Genomic DNA, 25,015 nt, shown 5'->3' with positions numbered 1-25,015 from the left:
TAAGCCTTCTTCATTCACATTTTATTCTGTAAAAGTGGGAAATGAAGAGACTTATAGATCTTTTTTAACTTTTAGTTTTACTGGTTTTCCCTGCTTTAGAGGAAGCCTGCAGGGAGGATCTTGGCTTCCTGGCCACTCTTTCCTTTGGTTCACATGGTTCTTCCTTTCACCAACCTGTAACTGTTGGTGCTCCCAGGGTTTGAGGCTGGGTCTTTTCACCTACCTCATGTGCTTTTCCTAGATGATGCCAGTCATTCCCTGCCAAGCCTTCTATGTCACCAGGTGATGATAACCCTCCCCCCCACCCCATTTTTTTCTAGGTCTGATTGCTGTCCTGGTTCCTTATTTACTTCTTATTTCTATTATATTTAGCAGGCATTTCCAGCCATTCTAAGACTTGCCATTCTTGCCCCGTAAGAAACTTTACACCACAGCCATGCACACACATATATTACTATAAAAAAATAGGAACAAAGTTTCACAAAGACAGTAATTACCTTTAAAACATGACATAGTTGCTGGTGTTTTCAAAAGTATTGTTTCAAAAGTATTGTTTCATTTCACTGAAGATGACCCACAACACTGGTCTCTACCCTATTGATGGATTGTGACCACCCACTATTTGAAAAACACTGTTCTTTAGCCACTAGATGTGTTAGAAATCACGTTGTAGGGGCGCCTGGGTGGCTCAGTGGGTTAGGCTGCTGCCTTCGGCTCAGGTCATGATCTCAGGGTCCTGGGATGGAGTCCCGCACCGGGCTCTCTGCTCAGTAGGGGGCCTGCTTCCCTTCCTCTCTCTCTGCCTGCCTCTCTGTCTACTGTGATCTCTCTCTGTTAAATGAATAAATAAAATCTTAAAAAAAAAAAAAAAAAGAAATCACGTTGTAGGAATTCTGTCCATATATTTGGACACCATAAAATATTTAGAATGCAATAAATAATTAAGAAAGAGAAGTCTTGAGTAGCTTTTCCTATTTTGGGAACCCAGAATTTCTTGGATTATCTGCACTTATTGAGGTCAATAATAATATAACCACTAGCTGCATGACCCTCCCAGGAAACTGTATTTTTGACGCATCCCTGCTCTGAGCAAGATCTGGATAAATGGAGTTACTAGTGGTTTTTAAAAGTTATGAAATGAAACCAGTCAGAATTCCCAGGTCTAAAACAAATATTGAGCCCATATATATTTTTCCTTCAAATGCTAACTTAAGAGATTTTGGTATCCCAGAGCAAAATAGGTTTGTTCTAAGTGAATCACTGATACCTGAGTGACTTTCAGATACCTGAGTGAAGTCACTCTGGTTTTACTTGGTCTCTTTTCCCCTGAGGTATATGAAGAAGAGCTCTGTTTTCTTTTATTTTTTTTTCCTTTTATTTCTTTGTTCTTTTTAGAGCAAGGGAGACAGAGAGCACACAGGTGTGCAGGGCTTAGAGGGAGAGGGAGAGAGAGAATCTTAAGCAGGCTCCATGCCCAGCTTGGAGCCCTATGTAGGCTCCATCTCTCAACCCTCAGATCATGATCAGAGCGAAAATCAAGTCAGGAACTTAACCAATTGAGCCACCTAGGCACCCTGTAGAGCTCTCTTTTCTTTACCACCTGTCCTCTTAGCAGCTCTCTCCCATCTGCTTGAACAAAGTTGCTAAAAAGAGGAAGCTCGTTTCCTCTCATTTTGACTGCACCCTTCTGTCCCCATTCCGCACAGGGTACTGCACACAGGGAAGGTGGTTGATCAGAGTCTGCTGAGGCCAACCAAATGGAAAAGGTTCATTAGAGGCAACAACACCGATTTAGAAGGTTATCCTGCATAAGAATAACCACGCAAACTCCTCAGGACAGTCAGCATGGAATCAGAGCTAGCTTTTTGGTTATTCAGAATTGTTTATTAGTTAGAATTGGTAAAGATCCTCTCAGTCATCTACTGACATGAGGAAATTGAGAGATTATATAGTACCTGCTTTGAATATATCTGTAGCAGAGCTCTCTTTAATAAGATTTTATAGGTACTTACCTTGCATGCTCCTGCTAATCTCACAGAAGGTTGACTAATCCAGTGTTGTCAAAATCCTCCTCTCTGATCCAAGAGTGTTCTCCTGTTTTAGACCCAACATTTATTCTGATGAAGCTTTAGGAAATAGCTTGTATCATGCTAAAGAAATTTACAGTTGGCACAGTGACTTAATGCTTGGTTAGTTGACCTCTGGGGATTATGCAGGGATGTGGGGGGACCCTAGCTGTGCTAGGATAGACCTAAAAATACTCTGCTAATAATATGAACACTGCAATGGTATAAGTCATTCCTAAGGGAAGCTCAAATATGTTTAAAGGCTATTACAAAGACATACCTATTTAACATTTTAGTATTAACTTTAGAATCCAGTATTTTTTAAATGGTCAGAAAAGTTATTTTCTAATTCAAAAGCACAATAGCACATTGTTTAACCTTTGGACTATCCCACAACTGCCTCCAGATTTGAAGGGAACCTAATCTCAAAATTGTACTTGTTGGGGTTTTTTGCATTTTCACTTTTGAGTATTAGGGTAACCTGTGTCAGAGATGTGAAAAGGATGGTCCAGTGGCTAAATCTGACCTGCTACCAGTTTTTATATAGCTTGCAAACTAAGAATGGCTTTTACATTGTTTAAATAGTTGGGGAGAAAAATCAAAAGAAGAATAATATTTTGTGATATGTGGAAGTTACATGAAATTTAAATTTCAGAATCAATAAATAAAATTTTACTGGAATATATTCATGCTCATTATTTTACATACTGTCTGTCTATGGCTGTTTTTATGGTATAAGAACAGCACTGAGTAGCTGTGACAGAGACATTATGGCCTGCAAAACTAAAAATAACTTGATTTTTTTTTTTTTTAAGTGAGAGAACATGAGTGTGCACATGCATGTGTAAATGGGAGTGGGGGCCAAGGGAGAAGGAGAGAGAGAAAATCCCAAGCAGGCTTTATGGGGGAGCCGGTTGCACAGGCCTGAATCTCACGACCCTGAGACCTTGACTGAGGCTGAAATTAAGAGTCGGTTGCCTAATGGACTTAGCCACCCAGGTGTCCATGAGCTTGATTATTTTAAAAGATTCCAATGTCAAATATCATGTTCATAAACATAGGTAATAAGAAGGGTTTTGGAGGTTAAAAGACGTTTGTTTCTGTTCCCAGACCAGCTTCTTGGGTAGGGAAGGAAGGACTTGGCTGAATTTTGCCAAATGGCAGTTACAATGGTATGACACAGAAATACAGCAGTGTTCAATATAGTTGCTGTAATACAAGCGGAATATTTTAACTTTGTTTTGGGCTTGGCAGCTTCTATTTTAGAGGTTTCTCAAATATATTTTGTTTGATCACCTCCATTTCACTCCTCCTTCTGTGCTTGTATTTTAATCCAGTGAAGATGGTCTCATAGTAAACAGTGTGATTATATTCTCTTCTGACACTTAGTGGTTTTGGTATTTAGGTTTGTCTAATGGGCCCATCACTAAAAATTGGAGCTGTTTCTCTCTGCTGCCTTGCTAGAGACCATGTGCACACAGTCCTGGGTTGGGGGTAGTGTGGAGAAAAGTTATTCTGTCGAGCCACCGTGTCTGGCAGCCCCCCAGGCAGACATACCTAAGATGAGGGTATCTTCAAGTGTAGCATTTCAGACCCCGAGCCCTGTTAGCTGTCACCCATAAGCTCCCTTAGCCCTTAGTAAGCCAGAGGAAAAGGGTTTGTGCTTTTGCGGGCTATTCTGGGCAATGCAGTGCACTAGCCTGCAACCTTCCCTCACTGTCTAGTGTATCTGGTTTGATGTAATAGAGCAGAGTCACATCCTACTGTGCTCCAGCCAGAAGACCCTGCTCATCTATAAGTCTGCAGCATTCTCACACTCTTGAAAATCACGAAGCCCCTCAATAAGTAAACAAGGAACTCTAAAAAGTCAAAATTAGATGTTACAAAGCACTGAAGTTTTTCTCTTAACTAATTAGGAGACTCTGAATCTTCCTTTACAACCTGGATTTTCTTAGAAATCATTTTAGGGGCCCCTGGGTGGCTCAGTCGATGGAAACTTTTGGTTTCATCTGGGGTCGTGATCTCGGGATCATGAGACCTAGCCCTGCCTTAGGCTCCATGCTCAGCACAAAGTCTGCTTGAGATTTTCCACCTCTCCCTCTGCCCCTCCTCTTGCTCACTTGTGCACATGTGCATGCTCTATTTCTCAAAAACATAATAATAAAAATCTTTTTTTTTTAAAGATTTTATTTATTTATTTGACAGAGAGCGATCACAAGCAGGCAGAGAGAGAGGAAGGGAAGCAGGCTCCCTGCTGAGCAGAGAGCCCGATGCGGGACTTGATTCCAGGACCCTGAGATCATGACCTGAGCCGAAGGCAGTGGCTTAACCCACTGAGCCACGCAGGCGCCCCATAATAATAAAAATCTTAAAAAAAAATCATTTTAGAAAGTCTGGCTGTTTAGCTTTCTAGTTTACAGTATCTTTGAAGGAGGGGTAGAAGAGGGGAAACAAGGAGAGGGGATGGATGCCCCATACAGGCACGTTAGCAGCCAGGAGTGCCAGCTTGAGAAAGTGGTAGCTTGAGAAATTAAAACCTTAAAAAAAAAAAAAAAGGTTGAAGAACTCAGCAGAAGCATTTTGAGGCCATTGGTATGGGACCAAAGCCTCAAACACCTCACTATTCCTTGAGGGATCACTGTGTTATTACTTCCTGATCTTTTTGAGTCCTCTACTTGAGCCAGTTCTGTTTACTAAGTCTTACAAACTCTCCTCATCACAGTGGCATGATGCAAGGACTATTAACTCTTATGTTCATTTTGTAGCCAAGAAAAGAGAGGTTTTCTCTAGCTTTTCCAAGACTCATTACTAAGCTTGGAAGCTAGGATTTGAGCCTCGGTTGTCAGATTCCAGAGTTCATCCCTTTCCCATAATCTCTAGTCCCCACAAGAGAAAAGGCAGAGCCCAGGGAGGCAATATAATACAGGGGTTAGACTTTCTTTCTTTCTTTCTTTTTTTTTTTTTTTTTTAAGATTTTATTTATTTTATTTGACAGATAGAGATCACAAGTAGGCAGAGAGAGAGAGAGAGAGAAAGCAGGCTCCCTGCCCAGCAGAGAGCCCGACGCGGGGCTCGATTCCAGCACCCTGGGATCATGACCCAAGCCGAAGGCAGAGGCTTTAACCCACTGAGCCACCCAGGCGCCCCATACAGGGGTTAGACTTTATATCTTCACATCCAGTTCTGTTACTTTCTGATTTATTAGCTAATGCTCATTGTCTCCGCTTCTATATTTATAGAACACTGTAGTAGATTTTGAAGTTGTTTGTTCTTACAGAGTTGTGAGGATTCAGTGAGACTTTGTATGTAATGACCCAGAGCACAACACTCTTAGAGCTAAAAACATGTTAGCTACTATATATAAAATACAGTTACTAAAGATTCATAGCAGACACACCAGTAATTCTTTATATTTAAGAAGATAGATGTTTAGTAAATTCTAGACACATTTTACTCACTTGAAATAGTTAAAGAGTATTAATGCTTTTTAAGGAGTCATCATTTACCACAATAAGTTAGGATAATTGGCATTGCCATTTTATTGAAATGTTGTTTTGCCTGATGTAAACATTTGAAAAGAAGGGGAAACAAAACCCTTGAGAGGTCTGCCTTTGATTTTCCTTTATGGTGTTTGCTCCTGAACTTTTAAAAATAAATCCTTTTAAAAAAAAAAAGTGTGGGCTTTGGCTCAGTAGGAGGCTTACCTTTTTAATTATCAGTTTGCCTTTTGGGTAAAGAGCTGTGGTTTTCTGTTATGCGTGTCCGTAGATGAAACAACTCTTACTGCTGGCTGGTTACCAAGAAAGGACGTATATCGGGGATGTCATCATAAAGTTTCCCTTTGATCACGTTGCCTGCACAAGATGCAAGCCGGCCAGCTCTCTGAAGGAGTTCTGGCATGGAGAGGAGAGGCAAGCAAGAGTATTCTTCACCCCAAAGTGTACTTTCTGCTTTGCCATTTAATAGCTGTGTGAACTTCGGCAAATCACTTAAGCTTTCTGGGCCTCCATGTCATCACCTAATACCTGCCTTGCTTAACTTAAAAGGCTGGTTGGAATATGAGGTGGATATAATTTGTGAAGGGAGCACCTTGAGAGAGTGCTATAAAGAAAGGTCTAGATACATTTTAGTTATCCAATAATATTTTATATATGAATGATGCCTTTTTAAAGCTGTACAGTGCTCTATAAATATTTGTTGATGGTTTTGGCAATATAGCATCACTTCCTTGGGTATGGATATAGATTCTTGTATTGTTCTAAGACCTGAAGACCCACTGGTTTTAGTAATAAATGTGGCAGTTCTTGCGGAGCTAAATCCTCACATTCCCTATTGAAGAATTTATCTTCTCTAACCATCAAAAGGTCTTTGACCATAGGTAAGTGAAAGCCCAAGTTACTATTGTAGAAGGGAGATAATTTCATCATTGCTTTAAACTTAGTAAAGGAACGTTCTGTATTAACCACCATTTTATATAGTTACTAAAACAAAGAATTCTTAAAGTCCATTGTAATAAATGTGTTGATTTATGGTTGGCTAGAATTAAGTCTTCCTGTTGTCAGGCTTAGGTGACAGGGAGGTTTGGCTGGCATTTTTGGTTTAGTCCTTTGAGTAGCCCATCCAGCTCTTTCAGGAATGTTTTCATACCATACAAAGGTGTCTTTGGATTTGGGCAGTCTGTATATATGTGCTTACTTGAGTTGAGATTTGTGATTATCCTGACTTAGGGACTTTAATTTGTCTCCTCCTCAAGCATAGTTCTTTATGCTTGTGTAAAAACCAGCCACTCTGCTAAATTAAGATAAAATTCCTGTGGTCTCAGGAACTGCCAGTCTAGTAGAGGAGACATTATTAAGATTTAAAATATTGTTAAATGTTGACAACAACAATAACAAAACAACAAAACCCCCCACAAAAACCCAAAGTAGAGCATGGAGGCTGTAGCGTAAATCAGGCAATAAAACACACCAGTTCAAATTAAATGGCTTTCTGACTGCTTTTAAAATAACATAACTAGAGAAATAACTTCTAAGACCCTAAGTAGGCCCACAATCAGCTGTTCTTTGCAACATCTGTACAGTGGAACTTGGATCATATAGAATAAAGTATCTGAGGCATCTTTATTGTTGCACTCTTATTTTTCATTTTTGGGAAAGAATGTCAACACTTTCGAGTTCTGTTCTTATACTGTAAATTTGCAAATTCTCTGTGAACCACCCATTTTTCAAAGTTTTACTAAAATGATAGATGTAATTAAACTGCATTTTGAAACGTTTGCAGAATAGCAGGGGTTGGGGGGGGGATTCCATTCCATCACATTGACCAACCATAGTCAGTTTTAGTGTTTTTCTTTTTTGTATTTTCCTGTGGATTAAAAAAGGGTCTCCATCATCTGCACATTTTTGTATCTGGCTCTTTGTGGTTTAACAGTATATGAAAACCATTTTCCTTGTTATATACATAATAAACCATGGAGTTACCATATTTTACATGACCACTTTCTTATTTTGAACACAAAGTTTGTTTCCAAGTTTTCATTTTATTATTGTCAGAAAAGCATCTGTATGCCTGTGAACTAAGCATCTTCCTCAACTCTGTCCATATTTTAATTTTCTTCCCTTAGAGTAGACTTTTAGAAGAGGGAAACTGTGGACCAAAGGGCGTATAGATGTTTTTATGGCTTTTTGTACATATTGCCAAATTCCTTTCCAGTTTCACACACCAGTTTTCAGTTCTAGATGTTATTGTGGTTTTATATTTTTACTGATTTAGCAAGTTATCAAAAGTTTGCCCAAAACAATTTACCTGTTGTTTTAATGTGAAAATTTTGGGTTACTCGGCCAGTTAAATATTTTCCCATATGTTACTTATTCGTCACATTTCCTATTTCATGAATTTGATTCCTATGCTCTTCACCTGTTGGTAAAGGTTGGGTAAAGGGGCACAGTGGTGGAGAGCATGAGCTGTAGAGGCAGATGGCTCACCCCAGATCTTGCATCTGCCCTCAGGAATGGGGAATGTTGGGCAGGTGCTGTCATCTCACGAAGATTTTAATTGCCAGTTTTGGACATTTGTAAGATTTAAAAAAAAATTTTTTTTTGGAATTTAAATGATTTTCCATTGTGATTTCTTTTCTAAATGTAGAGAATATTTCTCACTTTTCCAGAAGTTTCATACTCTGTTCTATTTTTGTTCTTTTAAGAAATTCTTTTATCTCTTTACCAAGGTTTTATTTTATATTTTAAGCTCTTATAAAATGGGTGACTTTTCCCGAGTGTCTGTGCTTATATAAAGACATAGGAGACATTCTTCAGGAATGAAATTTCTTACATTTGAAATTTTAAAATGGCACTGTATTGGTAGTACAACTAAATGTTCAGAAGTTTGTTATTGTTTTCACCTAAATCATTTTTATTTTAGAAAGAACCCGGTCAGAGAACCAAAATTTGTTAGGTATATTAGCTAGTGTTCGGCATGGTGATTTGTTAAGTTTTGGATATTATAAACTATTTTACTGGTTCAGGAGTATTTGGTGAGATTTATATCTTTGATTTTTTTTTTTTTCCTTAAGTGGGTTTTATATAGGAATCTGTACTTCAGAAACATGTGGCGTAGTGTAGTGTCCAGGGAGCAATTAGGAGGGTGATATGTTAAATCTCTAGCCTCAAGGCAGAACCATTAGTTGTGTTGTGTATGAGCCTCAAGGGGTGTAAATAACCAAACCATTCATGAAATCATCAGGTTCCTTTTATTTCAAGGCATCTGTAAAACCTTTAATCTGAGGAAGAATCAGAGGAACTTGATGTATTGGATTTACATATTATTTTCCTTCATGTGATTGTTTCTGAGGACTAGTTGAACATTAGGAATATGAACTTTGAATCCCATATTCTTTTTTTTTTTTTAAGAGATTTATTGCTTTTTGTTGATATATTAGAGCTTATCTTTAGGAGCAAATAAATTCCATTTATTGATGGCTGATATTTCTCACTGCCTTAATAAGACAGACCATCCTCTGAAATGAGCAGCGATCCAGTTTGTTTCCTGTACTAATTTGGGGGCATCATCGAAAGGAAGGAATTATTCTTTTTCCTTACTACTATTGTGCATAAATACCATTGAAAATTGGGGAAGACCTTTTCACCTTAAAAAAAATTCTCCTTTAGGGTGCCTAGGTGGGCTCAGTCACTTAAACCTCTGGTTCAGGTAAAGATCTCAGGGTCCTGGGATCTGCTTTGCCTCTGGCTCTGTGCTCAGTGCTCAGCCACTCAGCAGCTCTGAGTCTGCTTGTCTCTATCCCTCTGCTCCAAGCCACCCCTCCCCCAACCTTCCCTCTCTTTCTCAAATAAATAAACAAAATCATCTTTTGACACTAATCATTCCCATTTCATTCTTCCCCTCTTTACATATCCAAATTTCTTGAAGGAGTGATAACACTCCATTTCTTCACCTCCTACTTAACTCTTCAGTCCTTTGCACTATGGTCTTTGCCCCGTTACTCCACTGAAGCTGTAGCTGTTACCGATACCAGTGTCACTAAATGCAGTGGGCTATTCTCATTCTTTATCTTTTTTTTTTTTTTAAAGATTTTATTTATTTATTTGACAGAGAGAAATCACAAGTAGACAGAGAGGCAGGCAGAGAGAGAGAGAGGGAAGCAGGCAGGCTCCCTGCGGACTCGATCCCAGGACTCTGAGATCATGACCTGAGCCGAAGGCAGCGGCTTAACCCACTGAGCCACCCAGGCGCCCTCTCATTCTTTATCTTATTTGACAGCTGAACAATACCCAACAAAGCTGACGGCTCTTTATTGTAACACAGTCTTTACTTGACTTTGGTATATCCACACCTTTGTGGTTTTCCTCTTGCCTCTCTGGTTAATAGTCCTCTTTGCCAGGTCACCTTCTATGTACTTTTCTGGTGACCTTTCCTGTTCTTTCCTGTTCTTACCTATTCTCAAAACTCTACATGCCAGTATGAAATGTTTATTCTCACGAGTTCCAGGAGTCTGTAGTCTGTTTACTGGAAGTCATTACTTGCTTGCCACACTTGTGCCTCAAACTTAACTATTTTCCTTTCAAACCTGCCTTTACGTATATGTCCCACAGTTCTTCAAATGGTGCCATAATCTGCTGAGTTCAAGCCATCAGTGTCTTACCATTTCTAACTCTTTAGTATCTCTAAAACAAATCCTTTCTTCATCCCTACTGCTATTACCCTAAGCCCAACCCATGATTGGTCTGGTTTGTTACAATAAATTTTCTCTATCTTCCTGTGCCATACTACAACTAACCCATCCTCTATATTGTATGCAGATAATTTTTATTTTATTTATTTATTTTTTAAAAAAGATTTTATTTATTTATTTGACAGAGATCACAAGTAGTAGACAGAGAGACAGGCAGAGAGAGGGGGGAAGCAGGCTCCCTGCTCAGCAGAGAGCCCGATGCGGGGCTCGATCCCAGCACCCTGGGATCATGACCTGAGCTGAAGGCAGAGGCTTTAACCCACTGAGCCACCCAGGCGCCCCTGCAGATAATTTTTAAAAAGCAGCCATGGTCATGTTCTTTTCCTGTTTAAAGTTCCTGTAAGATTAAACTCTAAACTTATTACTGTTGTCTATAAAGCTCTTTGTGAACTGGTCCTGCATACACCTTTAATCTCATACCTAGCTCCCCCCACCTTTCGGCAAAGAGAACGTATTTCCCTTGATATCTAGGATGCGTGACATTAAAATTACAGTATATAGTAGAAATGGTTTTAAAATTCTTACAAAATTACTGTTCTTTATTTTTATGTTATTTTTCATATTTAGGCATATGTATATCAAATGAGATAGTGCATGTTATTAAGGTGTTACAATTTGTACACGTTAATATAAAATACTCTTCTCTCAACTTTTTGCTTGTATCCATCATTGCTTTTGCTTCCAACTACATGATGGTAAAAGATACTATACATGTGGTAACAATTCCATAGGAATGCTGGGGTAGAATGGACATGATTTTTCAATTTAGAGCGTCCTTTGAATGGGAAATTAGGAAACGGTCCATAAAATAAACCATTATGATAGGGGTGATATGTTTTTGAGAAAAAGGTTGCTTAGAACCTGGTCTGGATCATCAGTAGAGATCTTTTTCAGTTCTTTACACTTGTGTCTTTAGTTTCCATTTTAAGAAAACATATAGTGACCATGGAATAATTTCCCATTTATGTTTAATTTATGGATAAACTCAGTGAATATGCTTTTTTAGCAGTACTTTTGGCATTCGTACATTTTTCATACAACGCTTGTGTCTGTAGGATGGAGGTTAATGGCAAACACCGCCATTACCTGTGAAAAAGACCATCATTTTGTGATTGGGGACATGCTAGTATGAAACAAAAGTGTCTGGCTACATCTAGAATCACACCATTAATACTCAGTGGAACAAAATTGCCAGGTATTGGGGTTGTTTCTTAAAGGTAAATAAGTTCCCCAAGTTTGTTTATGAATTAGAAGCAACCCAATAAAAATTCTAAGGGGTTTTTTTTGGCTTGACAGACTAATGCTAAAGTTAATATAAAAACCTGCATATACATAATAGCCAGGAACATTCTAAAAAAAGAGTAATTAGAGATAGAAACAGCCCTAGAAGATATTGAAAGATATTATTAAGCTACATTAATTAAAGCTGTACAGTAAAACTGTAAAATAGGACATGATAAAATTGGCATCTCAAATTAGTGATAAAATTTATTCAGTAAATGCTATTGGCTAGGGGCACCTGGGTGACTCAGTAAATGGTACTGGCATAACTGGGGAGCCAACTGGAAAAAAAAAATAAAGTGGAATCTATAATTCATACTTCTACCAGAATGAATTTTAAGTGGACCACACTTTAAACTTTGAGTGCCTGCGTGGCTCAATTAGTTAAGTGTCTGCCTTCAGCTCGGGTTGTGATCCTCTGGTCCTAGCCCAGAATGGGGAGCCTGCTTCTCCCTCTCCCTCTGTCCCTGCCCCCTGCTCGTGTGCATGCTCTCTCTCTCTCTCTCTTTCTCTCAAATAAATAAATAAAATCTTTTAAAAATTAAAGAAGAAAATTTAAAAATCAAAGTTACAAAAGAAATAGCACTAAATAAGAGATTTTTAAGTTAATAATGGAGAGGGTTTTTCCAACTTTGATGTATAACTGAGGCAATAAAAGAAAAAGATCTTTAAGTTAGACTTTATTAAAAAAAGAATGTTTCTGCATATCAAAAACTAACAGAAACAGTCAAAGATAAGTTGAAAAAACATTTAACTCATCTGGGGCACCTGGGTGGCTCAGTGGGTTAAGCCGCGCCTTTGGCTCAGGTCATGATCTCAGGGTCCTGGGATCGAGTCCCATATCTGGCTCTCTGCTCAGCAGGGAGTCTGCTTCCCTCTCTCTCTCTCTCTGCCTGCCTCTCGGTCTGCTTCTGATTTCTCTCTGTCAAATAAATAAATAAAATCTTTAAAAAAAAAAAAAGAAAAAACATTTAACTCATCAAAGATTAGAGGCAGATTTTCCTAATACATAAAATTTTTCTATAGATCAGTAAGAAAAAGACCATCAGTTTAGTAGAACAATGAACAAAGATTATGTATGGAGAAATAAGATACAAATGGCATTAAATTTAAAGGTGCTCATTCTCAAGAAATGTAAATTAAAACTATCAGATTCCTCTTTAAAACAACTCCCATCACATTGTTAAAATAAAAATTTAACACATTGTTAACATAGTTGTGGTGATACATGCAGATGCTCATACATTACTGGTGGGATTATGAATTGGAACAGTATATATTGAGATAATTTGACAGTATACATAAGAATTACAAATGTACACACCTCTTCGACCCAAGTTCTATATCTAGGAATTTAGCTTATGCTGAATTGAAATGAAGTATGCTAAATTGAAGTGAAATAGTGTATCGAAGCATTGTTTATAGTAGCAAAACACTGGAAACAACCTGAATGTTCATTATAGAAGACTGGCTAAGTAAATTATGGTCCACCCACATAATGGAATATGGTGCATTTGTAAAGAAGAGTGAGGAAAACCGTACTGACATGGAGTGATGCAGGCATTCGTTAAATGGGGTGGGGGGAGATGTAAAGTAGTGTGTGCTATGCTGCCATTTGAATAGAGAGGAGAATAGATACACAAGCATTTATGTTGCTTGTATCTATGTGCATATAACATCTTTGGAAGGATTCACAAGAAACCTCAAGTTGCTTTGAGGGAGGCTGGGGGACAAAGCAGACCCTTTCAAAATTTTTTTCAGGGTTAAGGCATAGTAAAAATCAAATAAAAATTAGAAGGGTGGATACAGAACAGTTGGGATGTTAACATTAAGTCTGTATCTTCAGTTTCTTAATTCAGAAATGTTATTTCTTGCTGTAGTTCCTTGGGCTAGACCTTGTGAAGGGAATTCTTTTTCTGGGGAATGATCTTTTGGATTTGTGAAGTGTGTTTTATTGCTTCTCTTTTCTTTTAAAACTCTATTGTCTAAACGACTGCACAGAAGTACACTAAATTTTGAGGATTTACTTGTGGTCAAGTAATACATTCCCTTTTACAGTTTCGTCTTTCCAGAGTATCCTTCAACTAGTTCTGGGTTGATAACCATATGGAGACAAACAATTTGACACCACAAACAATGGAACCCTCCTTTTTTATTCTATTGCATATCTGAAAAACAGCTCTTTTAGGGGGATTTTTCATTTCTATTGGTGTTTGCCTTGTGGGGGGATGTCTTTAAGGAGGAATACATTGTATTTGGACCTGCCCTTATCGAATATCAAGTGAATACTAGGACAAAGCATTATGAACCTTCCTATATACAATACCTTCTCAAGAAAAGAAGTTTCCTCCTACAAGAAATTTTCTACTCAGGTGACAGACCAAACATGAAAGTATGCTTAGCTGCATGTTGATGTTATTAGCATGTTCTGGTCCTAGGGCGGGTAGGAGATCTGGTTACTGCTATTCAAAAGGAACTAAGAGTTTGAGCACACTTTGAAAAATGACTATTAGCAATGCAAATGTCAGGTTACACCTGATAGTAAACAAAACTGTCGAGCCTCTTTTGTGTGATGTTTAAGACCAGAAAATGGCTGTATTTATTCTTTATGATTTTAAATAGCCTTGGAACTACTTTGTTCTGTTTATCACTCTCCTCACACTGGGTTTTGTAGAACTTTAAATTATTCCCAGCATAATTGGACATCTAGTAGTAGTCAAGTCTTATGGTGAAAGTAGAGCTCCAGAAAATGTTTGTAACAGCATCTCTAGGATGTTTTTCTTACCATACTTAAATCTAGTTTTGGAAAGTACTAGCACTGTAGTATCCATTCACAGCTCTTAGGACTTCAGATCTTGACAAACCTGAAGGTATGGAGTGTATCACATCAGGGTCAGCATTCTCTGTATGGTCTGGAGTCCTTTTTGGGTGGAAGTGCAGGAAATGCTGAGTTAGGTAGAATTTTCTGGCACAGAGTAGGTACTGAAGAAGTATTTACTTATTGGAAAATGTTCACTTGCACCTAGGGAGATTATACTTTTACGCATCAAACCATTAAGTCTTCTTCTTAGTTGAGTTTTGCTCCCTAATCATCTCCAAAGTTTTCTTTTGTGTATGATACTGAATTTACTTAGAGTAGGGTACGTATGTCTTGGACAAAGAACTCAAAGTAACTAACATTGTGATGGATGTTATGGCTTCATCTTAAACTATGAAGGAAGGCACACACATGCCTAAGTGGTGAACAGAAAATTGCTGTAGTTTATTTTGTTCTAGTCTGTGACATGTGGCCTCTTGGCTGTAGAATACCAACATACAGTATACTGTCTCTTTGATCAGCACAGTAAGATATTTTTCCCTGTTGTTCAGCTGGAACTGCATATGGTCAAATGAGTGCCATGAGAAGGACTGTTTTTCTTTAGCGGTTGAGGCATTCCTGCAGAGTGGAGTGCGTAGCTCCCTCCATCGACTTGCATTATATAGTTTACTGCATGGGTAAATGTAATACAGTTCATTCAAAACAAATGTAAAATTTACTAGGGCTTTTCATGGAGAAGTGGAATGCAGATATCTTTCTCCATATAACAGATAAAGTGGGTTGTAACTAACATGTGTTAGGCTTGTAAAGGTCCACCTGCTAAACTTTTTGTTCCTTTGTTGAGGGATAGAAAGTAGAGTGATATGGACATGCAAGGAAGATGAGCACTGGAATGCAGGCCAAACGCTGGTCTGTTCCAGATGAATGCAACCAAGACCAAGTAGCATTTTGTTAGTTTGATAGACAAGGGTGTCTGGTGGTGGTTGATTTGGTGTGCTCTCTTATGTACCTTCTCCCTCACTCTACGTGGAGTTAGCAGTCATTTGGTGATAAAAGAGCCAGAATACACATCTGTATTTGGAGCCAAAAGAGATAATGCCTTTCCACCTCAATCCACTCTTCTCTGATATTTTTGCAGAGGGGTTATGTTAGTACGCTACTGCTCTTGCTTTTGACACTCCCATCAACATAGATAATCTTGAGATGGGTTTTTAATATATGATTAGGTACTTGCCTGTAGTTGCACAGCAGAACGTGACAAAATTACTGGAGTCTGATAGAGCCAACAGTTCTCCCTTTCTCTAGCAGGGTCCCCCCCACTGCCCCCATCAGTTTTCCTTAAAGTGGTATACCAAAAGCATTAAAGTTAGGGTGCTTTTGTCTAGAAAGAAATGTGGTGTTTGGGGTGGATGACGGGGTAGGCAGGAAATTAAAGAGCTAATTTGCAATGAACTGAAATAGAGGTTATCCAAAAACTCAGGAAACAGACTTAATTAAAAAAAATTTTTTTTAAATTAAGATTATTTATTTGCTTATTTGACAGAGAGAGAGAGAGAGAGAGAGAGATATCACAAGTAGGCAGAGAGGCAGACAGAGACAGAGAAAGGGGGAAGCAGGCTCCCCGCTGATCCCGGACCCTGGGACCACGACCCGAGCTGAAGGCAGAGGCCCCAACCCACTGAGCCACCCAGGCGCCCCAACATAGACTTATTTTTAAACAGCATGTTAGTTTTACTTTCACATTACATGCCCAGGATAGTTTCTTTAACTTCCAAACACCTTTCCAGTTAAAGTTTCTCTGAATTCAAAGCAATGGATACAGTTCTTAATCTGAAATAAGAACAGTAAATTGTGTATCCAAAAAGTATGGACACACAGGGAAAATAATGTGCTTATTGATTGAGACTGTTATTTGAAAATGTAACTTACATATTCTGTAAAAATGAGTTTATCCTATTTTTTAAAAAAAAAATATTTTATTTATTTATTTGACAGACAGAGATCACAAGTGGACAGAGAGGCAGGCAGAGAGAGAGGAGGAGGAAGCAGGCTCCCTGCTGAGTAGAGAGCCCAATGTGGGGCTTGATCCCAGGACCCTGGGACCATGACCTGAGCCTAAGGCAGAGGCTTTAACCCACTAAGCCACCCAGGTGCCCCAGTTTATCCTATTTTTTTTTTTTAAAGATTTTATTTATTTATTTGACAGAGAGAGGTCACAAGTAGGCAGAGAGACAGGCAGAGAGAGAGGGGGAAGCAGGCTCCCCGCCGAGCAGAGAGCCCTATGTGGGGCTCTATCCGAGGAACCTGGGATCATGACCTGAGCCAAAAGCAGAGGCTTTAACCCACTGAGCCACCCAGGCGCCCCTATCCTATTTTTTAAAAAAAGTTTCTGACACGCTATATTTTGTTTCTGTTTAGAATTTTGTTTTCTTTACATGTTTTGAGCATAGTGCTCCAAGAACTCTGTACCAGCAAAGAGACTAGGCAGCTGACAAGAGGGCCCGTCCCCATTAGGTTAAAGATCTTCTGGGCAGCTTGGATCTGCACCTTCATTTTAGGGAGGTGAGGGAATAGTGAAAGGCCGAGGATGGGGTTGGAGGATGGTGACTTTCTTTTCACTCTAACAGTTGGCTGTAGTCATAAGTGAGTGATTCTGTTTTGCGTGGGAAAGGTTGACTCTAGTGTAACAGTGTTATTGTAACATTTCTTATTTTAATCTGGTACCTAGTGATGTATAAGAACGTTTTCTTACACATGCCAGTGTTTTTGGGCACAGGTTTAAGTAATACAATCACCTTATTTAGAAAATAGGAAAAAATGATGCTAAAGTCAGTGGTATTTCTGAGGAAAAACTACTACTTTAATGATACTTTAAAAAATTGCTAGATAGGGGGCGCCTGGGTGGCTCAGTGGGTTAAGCCGCTGCCTTCGGCTCAGGTCATGATCCCAGGGTCCTGGGATCGAGTCCCGCGTCGGGCTTTCTGCTCAGCAGGGAGCCTGCTTCCCTATCTCTTTCTCTCTCTGGCTGCCTCTCCATCTACTTGTGATTTCTCTCTGTCAAATTAATAAATAAAATCTTTAAAAAAAAATTGCTAGATAGGGATCGGGTTTACACTGTCAGACTGTTCTTGCTAAAACAGAGAATGTGTGATCTATCTATCTTTCTTTTTTTTTGAAGATTTTATTTATTTATTTGACAGAGAAGGGGAGAGATCACAAGTAGGCAGAGAGGCAGGCTGAGAGAGAGGGGGAAGCAGGCTCCCTGCTGAACAGAAAGCCCAATGTGGGACTTGATTCTTGGACTCTGAGATCATGACCTGAGCAGAGACTTAATCCACTGAGCCACCCAGGTGCCCCTGATCTTTCTTGATAAAAAGTCTTTCAGATGATACTAAGCTTTTAGAACAAGTTTGGTAGTGAAAAGTGTACATAGCTTTGTGAATGTACGCAGGGAGGAAAGAGTCACAAAGGTAGAAGAATAGCACCACTCCTATACAACCTTATGAACAGTTGCTTTACTGTTGTCCAGTTGAATATGAAATCATGAGATTACAGGGTTTAAGAAAAGTGAAGATTGACAGGTGACCAATTCAGCTGTGGTGGGCGTTATTTCTCTTTGTTGGGATGAAACTCAAGTGTTGGTGGAATGACTTTGAATTTAGATGACACGTTAGAACCTTTGTGTCCCCAAAACTGCTTAAATAAATTTTATATCCAATGAGCCACATGTAAATGGCTTTCTTTTCATGTTTTTAATACTTTAGATCTCTACTGTAGATGAATCTTATGTACGAGATCCTGTAGTCACGGGGTTTGACCTGAAGGTCTGCGTAGTCCCTTCCATCTGGAAGATGAGCTCCGTCTTTCATCCCAAATGGTACAGTACCATGGACATGACATGACACACTTACTGTTAGTGGTAGTAGGTGTATTATGTTCAAGAAGGTAGCCATACATTTGGAGAAAAATTTTCATTGAAAGTGGTAAAAATAGAAACAATGTAGTGTTTAAAGGAGTTGTTCCGCCACCACCCTCCACTCTCTTCCTCGGCGCTGCCTGTGGAGGTGGCAGCCATCTGTTACTGGGCATCATGGCTGCCCTCAGACCTTTGGTGAAGCCCAAGATCGTTAAAAAGAGGACCAAGAAGTTCACCCGGCACCAGTCAGACCGATATGTCAAAATTAAGCGCAACTGGCGGAAGCCGAGAGGCATTGACAGTAGGGTGCGCAGAAGATTAAAGGGCCAGATCTTGATGCCCGACAGTGGTTACGGGAGCAACAAGAAGACAAAGCACATGTTGCCCAGTGGCTTCAGGAAGTTCCTAGTGCACAACGTTAAGGAGCTTGAAGTGCTGCTGATGTGCAACAAATCTTACTGTGCAGAGATTGCTCACAACATATCCTCCAAGAACCGCAAAGCTATTGTGGAAAGAGCAGCCCAGCTGGCAATCAGAGTCACCAATCCCAACGCCAGGCTGCGCAGCGAAGAAAATGAATAGACAGCTTGTTGTGCTCGTCATATTTGTGTTAATAAAACCATAAAACTACAAAAAAAAAAAAAAAGAAGTTGTTCCAACCCAGTGTGTACTGCTGAGCTGTCAGGGAAATGCTTAGGTCCTTTTAAATTTTCACCACCTTTATAGATGTCTAGAGTGGAAGCGTAATTGTCTTGGGACAGCGTAATGAGGAGAAGAATAATAAAAGGCATTGTGATTTGATAGAACATTTTCATTGTAGTTCAGCAGATGAGAGTTCAGATTCTGGTCTAGCACTTACTACTTTGTGACCCAGGCAAGTTACTTAACTCCTCTGGGCCTCAGTTGTGTTAATTGAGATAATTTATGTCTTGTATATAGGCCAGTGCATTGGTGCTTTATCAGCATTAATGCTCGTCTTCCTCCATTGTTTCATGATGGAATGTACATATTTTGTACAGCATATTATGTCTCGGAGAACTAGGCAGAGTAGTTTATTTGGCTCCATCATTGACAATCCACCTGCATTTCAGTTCTTTTGGGAACCAGTTCTCAGCCACTGTACCCCATTGGCAGAGAGGTATGCATAATTCTTGCTAGCCTTGTTGATCATGCCAACTTACCTGGGGTTTTGCAGAGCAGCTAACCTGGCTGTCTGTCTTTTGAATAGCAGCAAATATCCTAGACTGGTACCTGGTTGGATGTAATTTACTGCGCTCACTCAGAAGTCCCTCCTCATAGGCACCGCACTTGGAGTGGCGGCAACAGACAGGCTGAGGAGATAATGGGAATAGTGGTAGTGTTCCCTGGCAATTGGACATTGCTAAAGATGGTAAATATTTGAGGTCCAGTCTGAATTTGGCATTTATATATTACACATTCTAATTGAGAACACATTTTTATGCTTTGAAGTTGTGAAAAGTTCTGCCTGCATTCTACATGTCTGTGCCCTGAGCTTGCTTTTTGTTTCAAGTACTGCATCAAGGAGACACAGACCCCTCAGAGGCCTTTGGTTTATCCTCAGTACATCAGTGGACATTTCTCTTCCTGCTTCTGATTGATTTTGCCTTTGCCTTTATGCTTTGGCAGGGTCTCCCTCCACCCCCCCCCCCCCCCCCCCTTTCAAACAAGGATTAATACTTCCTTTAGTTGAGCTGTGGCTATTTTACATGGATTGGTGATTGTAACTTTTTCTGAGCAGGTGTGGAGCAATGAATAGTCTTTTTAATTTTGTTTCTTGGATTTACATTTTTTATAACCTCTTCAGTAACAAATGGTAAAACTCCATGTCCACACACTTTTTCAGTCAATAGTTAATGTTTCTTCCATACTTCCCAGCTGCTTATCATGGGCACAGCTGACAGAACCAGAAGAGCCTTTCCAGTAAGGTGAGCTGAGCTGGCATTTGAGTAGAACAAAAGGCTTTGGTATAGAATTAGGGCTTTGACAAAGTGAACAAATGTAAAGGCAGCTGGAAACTTGAGTGTTGCTAATCAGGAATAGGTTTCGTGATTCTGAAGTTTCTAAAACATGTGTATGCTTAAGCAAAATAATTTAACAACTTGTAGGTTAATCTCCCTGTCTTAAAAGCCTTATGTGTGGATTTTAAAAATGTTTTTCATACCTTTAAATATCTTACTTTCTTAAAAAACATTGCTAGCTCTCATTTTCCTTGATTTTTATATCTCAACAAAATCGTGATTGACTTTTGAGACTTTTCTTCCATTTGCTCTTACCACATTCTTTCTGTGCAACTCAATGATGACAGACGCCTTTATCTTTAGTTGCTGTGACTCTTCACAAGGGAGCTTTTGCTTTTATTGTTTTATTTAATGATATTAATAATGAGGACTATGTAGAGTTCAAAGGGGTTTGTTCTGATTTTTGAGAATTTGCTACTTTACTCATGGTTGCTTGAGGTTAAGATAGTTTTTCTACAGTAGATTGTCCTTTGCTTTTGGGAGATCTCTCTACGTTCCCCAAATCAGCGAATGGGTAGTATTAATAATAAGATACAGTAAATCTGACACCTGCCCAAAACCAGCCATATGTTTATAGAAGTTGCCTGAAAACCAGGACTGTGTCTATTTTCTGTTCTTTCCTGCCTCATGCTGGAGAAATTTAGGATTATGTTAATTAATATTCCTGCAATATTAAGAATAATGGGATATTTTATTTATTTTTTATGTGAATTCAGTTAATTAATATGTAATGTCTTATTAGTGTCAGAGGTAGGTCAGTGATTCATCAGTCTTACATGATACTCAGTGCTCATTTCGTCACATGCCCTCCTTAATGTCCATCACCCAGTTATTTCATCGCCCTCACTCAGCTCCTCTGCCAGCAATCCTCAGTTTGTTTCCTGTGACTAATAGTCTCTTATGGTTTGAATGTAACAAATAGAAAAAAGGGCTAAGACAACACTTTTGAGATTCAAATGTAGAAGTTACGGATTAAGAAAGTACTTTTTAAAATTAATTGGGTGGTTATAATAGTCTGTACTCTAGAGCTATAAGGTAAAAGTCCTTCACGTGTTGAACACTACAAATGTATTTAAAACTAGTTTGAATAAATGGCTAGTCAGTGCTACTCTCTGAAAAACAGAAAAAAAAAAACAAAAACCCAAAATGCCTCCCAGACCATCTCATCCTTTTCCATTTCCCCTCTGAAAGGTGGAAGAGGGAACAGGTCACATTTCAAAAGTTTGCTTGATGAGCCCATCTCCTTGAAAAACCACTACTAACTGAATAGCTCCCCACATACCAAAATGTTTTTTAAGATGAAAGAAACATTTTGGTTTTATACTGTTCTTTTGAAATTGAGAAATACTTGGAATGCTTTAGCAGTGACGTTGCTGTTCTAGGAGAGGTTCAGTTGAAATGCTCATGGTAAACCTGTTGGACAATGTCGACGGTAATAATAGCACCAACAGCCATTACTTTTATAGTAAGTGCTACATAATGTTTTATGAGTTTCTGTATATTAATTTACTTAAATTAAGAGATACATAAGGAAACTGAGGTACAGGCATTAAGTAACCTGTTCACAGTTACATACCTGCTAAATGGCAGGGCTGGAATTTGAGCCCACTATAATGGCTCAAAAAATTTATGCTCTTAACCACTTCCCAGTGTAGTGACTGGGAGACTTCAAGTTTTCTTGGGTTAGAATTATGATTTTGGATATTTTGCTGCTAGGGAATTACAGTGGATTTCTATACTGTTTACATAGAAGGAGGAATAATTGTGGAATTGACAATTTCACAGTCAAAATGGGTAAATTCTGAATTTGGTTCTGCAGTAAACAAAAAGATTTCTTTAACCTATTTTTTGAATCCTTGTAGATCATTGTTTTTTCATTCGTTGTCACTTGAAGACCCATAAATCCATTTTGGCACACTGGAATACTTGTCCCCAAATTTATTTGGGGAAAAGAAAGGGAGAGAAAGGCGAAAAAATGATGAAAGTCACCATGTGTCCGGAAAACTTTGGTCTCTTCTCCTGCCCTTGAGGCACACTGTGTGCTCTGGAGGGCTCCTCCCACTTGATTGGGTTCCTCCCTTTAGGTAGGCTCTCCTTGCCTGAGACAGTATACTTGTATACTAAAATGGAAGTAAACCTTTTTTGCAGCTTTAAGAACTCTACAGCTTAATGGAGAAGATATGGAAATGAAAAAGTCTGTGATGAATCAAAGACTAAATGCATTTGGAAACTATCTTATGGAGGAAAAAACCCCCAGTTTAAGAGTCTTGGAATACAGTTTTGACATATAAATCCATTCTGTGTCTGTGTCAATCTTCCATGCAACTGTCAGTGCTGTCATTAGAGGTTATGGCAGGCCACAACTGTATCTTGATGACATGCTGGGTAGAGAGTAGCCACATGGTGTATATATGCTAGCCTTGATGTATAAAAGGTGCATCTAGTTTTTGATTTGGAAACCACAAAAAAAGCAAGTCCCTTGACCACTCTGGGGAATTTCTATAATGAGAATGTGTCACTAATGACATTTCTTGAGGGCATCTGCAGCATGAGGCAGAGTTGATTTTTTTTCTTTCTTTTATTCTTTCCTTTCATCTCATTTGCTCCTGAGCTCCTGTCCTTCCTCATCTTCATTTTCTCTCTCCTTTCCCTGACGTGCTGTTGGCCGGCCTGCCTGACAGTCTCCATGTCTACTTACAGTATGTCCTGCCTTCCCCAAAGAATTCAAGGGCAGCTAGTCTCCTATAATGAAGAGAGTATGACATTTCACAATTTTTTACCGTATTTATTTTCAGAAGTTTTTTTTTCCTCTAGGGTTATTCATTTTGACTAAGGAAGTTACTATAATTAACATTTCTTTATCCTCCTCTGCCTTTCATAAAGGGAAAAATATTAGAATTCAGAAATGTGACCAGCATTGTGCCCAAATTTCAATTTTTGGGAGGAGGGGTTCAGATGCCTTTGGATACCTTATTCCTCTCCATTATTAAATCTGTGCTTATAAGAAAGTAATTTTTTTTCTGTTTTTCAAAATTTTTTTCGAAGTTAAATGGAAATTCCCATTCCCCTGTGCTCTTCCCCTCCACCCTTGTCTTTGCCCTTTGCTTTGGAGAGGTCCTGTGTGATAAAATTTTTTCGGATGAGTATTGTCAGTTGGGCAGCAAGATCCAAAGTAATACAGTTGATCCTTTAGTAATGTGGGTTTGTACTCTGTGGATCCAGTTATACATGAGTGTTCTTCAGTTACTATCCTTTAAAAGTTTTGGAGATTTGTGACAATTTGAGCAAACTCCAGATGAACTGATGCATAGCCTAGAAATATTGAAAAAATTAAGAGAGAGGTATACAATGACTGCATAAAATATGTGTAGATGTTAGTTTATCATTTACTACCATAAAATATACACGAATCTATTATAAAAGTTAAAATTTGTCAAAGCTTATGCACACAGACTGTACGTGGCATCATTCACAGTTGAGAGACATAAATGGAAAGATGTATTATTAAACCGTAACCATACAAATTGAACTATAGTACATACTATACTACTCTCATAATTTTGTAGACACTTTTTGTTGCTCTTGCACTGAGCTCAAGTGTTGCAAGTGTCTGGTTAAGACACTGGCTGACACTAATCTTGTGAGCACTGATTCTCTCTGGTAAATTGTGTATTGCAGTAAAAAGTGATCTCGTGGTTCTTGTGTATTTTTTCATCATGTTTAGTGCAGTACTCTAAACCTTGCATAACATCAGGGGACCCATACAAAGTGCCACTAGTGATGCTGAAAGTGCTCCCAGGAAACAGAAAAGCCATGGCATTATAAGAAAACATGGACTTGCTTAATATCTACCACAGATTGAGGTCTGCAGCTATGGTTGCCCACCGTTTCAAGATAAATGAATAAGGACCACTGTAAAAAAAGAGAAAAGGAAATAACCCATGCTTCAGGTATGCCATAGGCACAAAAACCTTGTATATTTTGCAAAATACTTTTTCATCTCATATTGTACATGCAGCTTTTATGTGGGTGCAGGATTGCTGCAAGAAAGATACTCCTCTAGACTCTTAATAGGATTTGCAAAGGAAAGTCATTATATGACAACTAAAGGAAAACGAAGGTAGAGGATCTAAAGCTAGAGAATTTAATGCCAGCAAAGAATGGTTTGATAGTTTTAGAAAGGTTTGATTGAAGGATGCCAAGATAACTGGAGAAACAGTTTCTGCTGACCAGAGGTAACAGATGGGTTCCCGGATGCCATTAAGAAAATTACAGAGGTGAAAGGATATCTGCCTGTGAACAGGTTTTTAATGCGGACAAAAGTGCCTTATTCTGGAAAAGAAAACGCTGCAGAGGACATTTAATAGTAAGGAAGAGAAGTGCACCCAAGGATTTAAGGCAGGAAGGGATAGGCTAAATCTACTGTTTTGTGCAAATGCAGTTGAATTTATCATCAAGACGGCTCTTATCCATAAAACTGCTAACTCCCTGTCCTTGAAGGGAAAAGATAAATACTGGCTGCCAGTCTTTTGATTGTACAGCAAGAAGGCCTAGGCAGTGAGAGCCCTTTTTCTATATTGGTTCCATCGATGGTTTGTCCTTGAAGTCATGAAGTACCTTGCCAGTAAGGGACTGCTTTTTAAAGTT

General features: G+C 38.9%; 2 protein-coding genes across 2 annotated transcripts in view; both read left to right on the top strand.

The window, feature by feature from the left end:
* The window catches only part of ZSWIM6 (zinc finger SWIM-type containing 6), a 199,584-nt gene that overhangs the window by 29,818 nt on the left and 144,751 nt on the right, over window positions 1–25,015 (top strand). The gene's annotated exons all lie outside the window — the stretch shown is intronic.
* Window positions 18,446–18,946, top strand: LOC122889170 (60S ribosomal protein L32-like). Its single transcript, XM_044224083.1, has one exon. The coding sequence runs from the start codon at window positions 18,504–18,506 to the stop codon at window positions 18,909–18,911; it is 408 nt and encodes a 135-aa protein (XP_044080018.1). The 5' UTR covers window positions 18,446–18,503; the 3' UTR covers window positions 18,912–18,946.

This window comes from Neovison vison, chromosome 1 (assembly GCF_020171115.1).
Source record: "Neovison vison isolate M4711 chromosome 1, ASM_NN_V1, whole genome shotgun sequence".
Lineage (NCBI taxonomy): Eukaryota > Metazoa > Chordata > Mammalia > Carnivora > Mustelidae > Neogale > Neogale vison.
The sequence above is the reverse complement of the archived record's forward strand: the minus strand, read 5'-3'. Positions and strand labels throughout refer to the sequence as shown.